Source organism: Corvus brachyrhynchos, unplaced genomic scaffold, assembly GCF_000691975.1.
Source record: "Corvus brachyrhynchos isolate BGI_N302 unplaced genomic scaffold, ASM69197v1 scaffold910, whole genome shotgun sequence".
Classification (NCBI taxonomy): domain Eukaryota; kingdom Metazoa; phylum Chordata; class Aves; order Passeriformes; family Corvidae; genus Corvus; species Corvus brachyrhynchos.
The window spans coordinates 497,105-504,505 of record NW_008235730.1 but is presented as its reverse complement, the minus strand read 5'-3'; the positions used below and the strand labels follow the sequence as shown (position 1 = coordinate 504,505).

General features: G+C 43.2%; 1 protein-coding gene across 1 annotated transcript in view; it reads left to right on the top strand.

Moving 5' to 3' along the window:
- The first annotated feature begins 5,973 nt into the window (after nt 1-5,973).
- ATRN (attractin) overlaps nt 5,974-7,401 on the top strand; it is a 142,892-nt gene continuing 141,464 nt past the window's right edge. The window contains exons 1-2 of the mRNA XM_008631833.2: nt 5,974-5,985; nt 6,559-6,617. Coding sequence (XP_008630055.2) covers nt 5,974-5,985; nt 6,559-6,617 — 71 coding nt within the window. The remainder of the gene's footprint in view (nt 5,986-6,558; nt 6,618-7,401) is intronic.

Sequence of the window (7,401 nt, the reverse complement as noted above, 5' to 3'; positions counted from 1 at the left end):
AAATTTTCTTTTTGGGTTGTTTTTCTTTTGGCAGCTACTTCTGTACCTAGTATGTGTAAAACATTTGTAGTGTAGGTAAAGCTCTACGATTACTGAGATGTGGAGTCAAAGTAATTATTGTGCATGTCACTTATGTTCCTTAATATATAGTATTCTATTTAAGTAATGGAGCTAAGGAGAAAAGAGGACAGGTCAGCAGTGTACATAGTTGTACAAAGTAATTTTGATATATGTAATATGAAGTGTATTATGTCTCATCTCATCCTGATCTTGGTAGCGAAGGTCTTACTGATTATACAGTAAAATATCTTAAAACATTGCTGGTGGTGGTACTGTTCGAGATATTTCCTGACATGTAGAGTAAACTGAATGCAAACTTTTCAGGTGTGGGATTTTGAAATTAAATCCCACTTAGGATCTAAAAATGTAAATAAAATGTTATGAGCTGCCTTTTGAGGAATCCGATCCACAGACTGCACAGGACGTGTCTGTTCTAAATGGGCACTGAACTAAACGTAAATGGTGGCAATATGCCACATACAGTCTTATTCCAGGTCATCTTCAGAAATATTCCTGCAGGAGAGAAGGGGAGACTGAGGTCAGAGCTCACTGTGAACTAACTGCAGCTCCTCCCGAGGGGCAGCTCCGATCTCTACTCTCTGTGACGAGTGATAGGACCCAAGGGAACGGCTGGAGCTGTGTCGGGGAGGGTTAGGTGGATATCAGGAGAAGGTTCTTCCCCCAGAGCGTGGTCAGACACTGGACAGGCTCCCCAGGGAATGATCATGGTCCCAAGGCTGCCAGAGCTCCAGGAGCATTTGGGCAATGCGCTCAAGCACATGGTGGGATTGTTGGGGTGTCCTGTGCAGAGCCAGAAGCTGGACTCAGTGGTCCTTGTTGGTCCCTTCCAGCTCAGGATATTGTGTGATTCCATGTGGAAATAAAGCCAAGACTAGTACAGCAATCTTCCCTGCTGTCCTTGCTTCCTGGTGATATCCATAGGAAACTAGTGGCAGCAAATTACAACAGGATTGAAAATGGGGAAGGGAGATTGCTGTGCATCACTTGGTCTGGTTTGGGGTTTTTTTTTGGGTTTTGTTTTTTTTCCACAGTCGTGGTTTGTATCTTGACTTGACTTGTTTGCTGTGTTTTCGTTGAAGTTTCAGTTCAGAAGGGTGTAGCACAGTTCCTCTCCAAGTGAACTAATACAGGATAGAATTACAGGACTGATTGATGAAGTGATAACAGCTGTGGTGCTGAGCTGATTGGGTACAAGGAGGTACTTTGCAGCCCCTGCAGACAGAGACTGGGCACCATCAGAGTCTTACCTGCCAACCTGAATATGCTTTTAGAGAACTGTTTCCACACCAAGCTTTTGGAGAATGGTGAGTCCTTTCCCAAGCTGACTGTTAAACTGCAGAGCTCATCCCAAGCGCTGGAAGTGAGAACATGGGACACCATGTGTATATATCGTGTTACTTACGTGCACAGAGGGAGTATGTAGGACTCCTAGTCATAACGTTTGGATTGTGCTGCCCCTAAAACAGTCCATGTTGTACGTTGTCCTGATTATTTATATACTGATGGCATTCACCTTCACTGGTTCAAATGAGATTCTCTGCATTTTTCATTGCTACTTTTTTAATCTTAATGCTTTGATTAGATTTTCAGAAGTTTTATTGTATCCTCTATATCCTTAATTCACTTTTAAAACCTTTTCTTCATCTAATTAGAATAGAATTTTACCCTTGAGCAGGTGTATGATAATCTTTTAAGAGCAGTTTTAGAAATAGGGTGAAGAAGGTGAAGAGCTAGTAATAGAAAGTAACATTAGTTGAGTCTTCAGTTTGTGGAATAGTGATTAAAAAAATTGAGGGAAAGATGATCTGCTGTCTTCAGACCCATCAGTCTGACCTTGAGATCAATTTTAAGACTGCGTTAAAGAGAAGAATAAAAAGTACATAGACAGAAATTTCTAGATAGATTTGCCATTTGTAAGGGATACTGTTTAAAATACAATATATATGTGTGTTGGATGTTTTATGAACATCATTTAGGATGAAGGCACCTGTAAGAGATAAATAACTGCAATCTGGGCTTTGGAAGCCTCTTTGATTCAATGGCACCACCCAAAGCTGGACTGCGCTGCATGGCCTATGAAGAGCTTTTCACCTCAGATGTGGTAGTCAGGAAATCTGGAGAGTTTATCTTACATTCTGTTGTTTCTATGGATATAGAATTACTCAGGCTCCTTCTCATATTATAGGTATGGAAGGGGAGCAGCTGGTGAGGTGTTAAACAGGAGGATGAGGGTTAAAAGAGGGGTCAAGGGAGGGGATTCTGCCCCTATGCCCCGCTCAGGTGAGACCTCACCTGCAGAGCTGCCTCCAGCTCTGGGCCCTCAGCACAGGAAGGACATGGAATTGTTGGAGCGAGTCCAGAGGAGGCACCAAGATGATCAGAGGGATGGAACAGCTCTGCTATGAGGACAGGCTGAGACAATTGGGATTGTTCAGTCTGGAGAAGACAAGGTTCTGGAGTGACCTGATTTTGGTCTTCTAGTAACTGAAGGGAGCCAACAAGATGTGAGGAGACTTTGGACAAGGACTTGGAGAGACAGGACAAGGGGGAATGGCTTCAAACAGAGACAATGTTGATTTAGATTAGATATAAGGAAGAAGCTTTTTATGATGAGGGTGGTGAGGTGGTACAGGTTGCCCAGAGAAGCTGTGGCTGCCCCATCCCTGGAAGTGTCCAAGCTCAGGTTGGATGGAGCTTGGAGCCACCTAGTCTAGTGGAAGATGTCCCTGCCCATGGCGGGGGGTTGAAATTGGATGGGCTTTAAGGTCTTTTCCAACCCAAACCATTTCATGATTCTATTGTGAGAGATAAAATAATGTTTTGTTTCAGGCATAAGAATGTATACTTAATGTCACGTAGGCAAAGATGTAGCTAGCACAAGGCCAGGCCTCAGGAGGGAGCGTGGCAGGGAGGAAAAGGGGAGATAACCGATGCTTGTTACGAGGGAGAGGAAGGGGAGGGCAAGGGAGGTGTTGGTTTGAGTGCAGTAGGTGGTCAGAAAGAATGTAAGTTCCTGAGTACCCAGCCAGTGGGAAAGGGGACAGGGACCCCCACCAGCCAGGGAAGGGTATAAAAGTTTGTGCGTTTTAGGGGGAGGTGTGTCTCCTCAGTGAGATGCACCTGACTCAGCTGACGTGTTTATATTAATGTATAGTTTTGCTTCGATGACTTTGTTGTTACGAGGAAGGGGAAGGAAAGGGCAAGGGAGGTGTTGGTTTGAGTGCAGTAGGTGGTCAGAAAGAATGTTAAGTTCCTGAGTACCCAGCCAGTGGGAAAGGGGACAGGGACCCCTGCCAGCCAGGGAAGGGTATAAAAAAGTTTGTGCGTTTTAGGGGGAGGTGTGTCTCCTCAGTGAGATGCACCTGACTCAGCTGACGTGTTTATATTAATGTATAGTTTTGCTTCGATGACTTTGTCCTCTTTCAACTTTATTGGTGAATATTTCTCACAATTTGGGGAATTGTCTGGGAGACTTGACCTCTGACTCTGCGGAGCGGGATAATGGGAATAGGGGAAGACGTGGCCTGCTGATTTCAGCAGCCCCTGACCCATTGTCGTGCTTCATGAGGGCTGCAGGTGAGGCTCAGATGGAGGACTCCCAAAGCAAATGGGGGAAGAGATGTGAGAAAAGACTAGAGTATATGTGTGGCAGCCGATAATACCTGTGCACAGAACCCAAGTAAGAAAAGTGACTGTTAAGTACTATTTGGGTGTCTGGGAATAGCAGGACTGAGTATGTGTGGCTGAGATGCAGATTTATCTGCAAAGTGATTGTGCAGTCCTTCTAACCGCAGTTCCGTCCCTCTGCGAGGAGAGCGGTGGGCGAAGGGACGAAGCGAGATGGGTCGTGACGAAAGGTGTTCTGTGGGATTTTAAGAGATGGGGAATAGGCCTAGTAAGAAGAATTGAAAGAGGGGAGAGAAGCTGAAAGACTTCACTCCAAGCACACCTCCCGACAGTCCTTTGGGGAGAATGCTCAGGGACTGGGGCCCGGAGGGTATGTCTTGCACCCAGGGAAATGATAAAAAGAAAATGATACAGTACTGTATGTTCGAGTGGACTAAGGAACCTATTAGATCTGACCCATTATATTGGCTGAAATATGGGTCATCAGAGAATTGGATCTGTCAGGCTTTAAATCAGTATAAACACCAAGAGACCTTCTGATCAAGACAAAAGTGATCATGCATCCCGTTGGAAAGGGAGCTGGTCTCTCTTTGTGGCTAGGAATTTTAAGGAGAGTAAGGAGGAGAGCAAAAGGGGAAAATGAGACCCTTTAAATAATTTGCCCGCTTCCTGTGCACCAGAGGGAGAACTGAATGCCACAGCTTTAGAAGGAGGGGCTGATGAGCAGGGTGGGATTGATCACAATGAGGGAGGAAATGAGATGGCTCCTTCGATTCAAACGATGCGCAGAACTCAGACCACTGAGTTAGAGCAATTTGAAAGGGATATTCAAAACTTTCTGTTTCCCTCTTCAGATATGACCCCCATTGCTAGTACAGCAACACAGATGTTTCCCTTGCGAGAAGTGCTTATGTGTGGAGCACAGGGGGGGTTAGGGTCTGTTAATGCACCACTGATGAGTGCTAAAATTTGAGAATTTAAAAAAGAAGCGAGTAAGATGCTAAACGACCCTTTAGGATTGGCAGAACAATTAGACGAATTTCTGGGTCCAAAAATCTATACCTGGGATGAAATGCATTCTATTTTGGGGACCTTATTCACAGCAGAGGAAGGGCAAATTATATGGACTGAAGGAATAAGAATTTGGGAGAGAGAAGACCCACCTAATGTCTAGGGAAGAGTACCTGGTGAGCAGAAGTTTCCCATAGTAAGACCTAAGTGGGACCAAAATACAATTGAAGGGAGAAATAGTATGTCTGATTGCAAGAGGCTAGTAATCAGAGGAATAAAGGAAGTGGTGCCAAAGGGGCAGAATTTTGAGAAAGCCTTTGAAAATAAGCAGCAAAAAGATGGGTCACCTATTGCGTGGTTACAGAGGCTTAAAAAGAACATGCAGCAATACTCAGGAGTTGATCCTGAGAGTTATATTGGTCAGAAATCATTAAAGATGAACTTTGTCACCAAAGGCTGGCCTGATATAAAGAAGAAGTTAGAGAAGATTTATGGGAAATCCCCTTAGTCAATGGAAAGAGAATCTTTATCAGTGGGTCATCAAGATGTATAAATGGGAAGTGTTATAATGGTTACGCTGTTGTGGATGGTGAGCGGAGTAGTTTACTGAAGAAAGGAAGATTGCCCAACAACTGGTCGGCCCAGACATGTGAATTACATGCATTGAAGCAAGCCTTGGAGTTACACAGAGGAGAGAAAGGAACAATTTATATAGATTCCAAATATGCTTTTAGGATAATACATACTTTTGGGAAAATCTGGAAGGAGCGTGGATTAATTTCCTCTAGAGGAAAGGAATTAGTACATGAGTGGCTACTCTAAGAAGTTGTGGAAGCTCTTGATCTGCCTGAGGAGATTCTGATGTCCCATGACATGAACTACAGCAAAGGAGGGACTCTGGAAATAAGGGGAAATCAGTTGGTTAAGGAAGCCACCATAGAAAAAGAAACCAAAATGCTTGCTCTAACACCTAGCAGCAAAGTAAAGAGTATAAAAATCCTGCTGTTTACTAAGGTGGAAGAGGAATTCTTACAGAAGATGGGAGGTGTAAAGACTCAGAAAGGCAGGTGGCTATTACCACATGGGAGGCAAATATTGAACAAGGCCATTACTAGAGAAATATTAATTAAACTACAACAAGGAACACACAGGGGAACTCAAGCACTATATGATAAATTTTTAAGAACTTACTGCTGTGTGGGAGTTTACACAGTAGCCAAACAAATGACTGAACAGTGCTTGATTTGTCGAAAGATGAATAAGAAAGTGATGAGTAAAACCCCTAGTGGGGGAAGAACCTTGGCTCTTAGACCTTTCCAGAGCATACATGTAGATTGTTCAGTACAGTGATGGAGATACCTGCTGGTAATAGTCAATGATCTTACCCACAGGGTAGGGGCTTTTCCCACTGCAAGTGCTACCACCTCTAATGTGCCTAAAATTCTGTCAGAACAGATATGGAGTAATTGAGAGGATAGACTCTAATACAGGGACTCACTTCATGTCAAAAACCTTACAGACTGTGTGTGTGGCTTTAGATACAAATTGGAACTTCCACACTTGTTTGGTATCCCCAAAGTTTGGGATGTGTCGAAAGGATGAATGCTACACTTAAAACCCATATTACTAAATTAATCATTGAAACTAAACTGCCATGGACCAAGTGTTTACCTTTAGAAACACTAAGAATTAGAACTGCTCCAAGAAAACTTATGGGAGTGTCTCCTTGTGAAATGTTTGGATTACCTTATCTGGGAAGGGAGGAAGGGTTGCCAGTTCCTGAAACAAATGGCCTGTATCTTAAAAATTATTTGCAGGCAATAATGCTCTCTTTTGCAGATCTTAGAAGAAAGGGGTTGCTGCCCCAAACTTCACTCCTGGACATTTACATCCATCAGGTAAAACTGGGAGATTGGGTATTGATAAAATCTTGGAAAAATGACTCCTTGACACTGACATGGGGAGGTCCTTTTCAAATACACTTGACAATTGAGACAGCAGTTCACACCACAGACAGAGGGTGGTCCCATGCAACCTGAATTAAAGGATCAGTGGAGTCACTTCCCAGGGACTGGGCTGTGATACAGAGAAGTAGCCCTCTAAAATTAACTCTTCAAAGATAATCTGTCCTGAAAATTAATAATTTAAATTTTACTGCCTGGATTATAATTTTAGTCCTAGTAAACCTTCTATTTTAGCTAACTCTGGCATTAAATGCTATAGAACCTGGAAAGCTGCTGGAAAAAGTTACAGGGGTTTCACCCATCATGTCTGGCTCAATATGGCATGCTATTCTGATAAACCTACAAAATGTCAGGAAAGGCTCCCTGGTGAAACACAAACCTGCTGGATTGTCCAAAATTTAGGAACATAGGCTCAACCATGCTCATGTGCTAATACAGAAATGGAATACAATGTGGGATTCTCAGTGATGGGATAACTTATTTGGGAAAACCTGGTGGGAAAAGATGGGCTTCTTTCTATTATGTGCCTTTGCTGGATTATTGCTTATACCTTGTCTTATTCCGTTTTATCAGGTTAATTGCTAATGTAGTAGTAGGAATGGAGATGGTCAGAATGCCAGTGAATCCAAACCTAGCAGCTGCTAGAGAAAGAATAGGATACCCAGGAGATCATGGTCCTAAGGAGGCAAGATCAGAAAAGACCAAAAGAAGACTGACA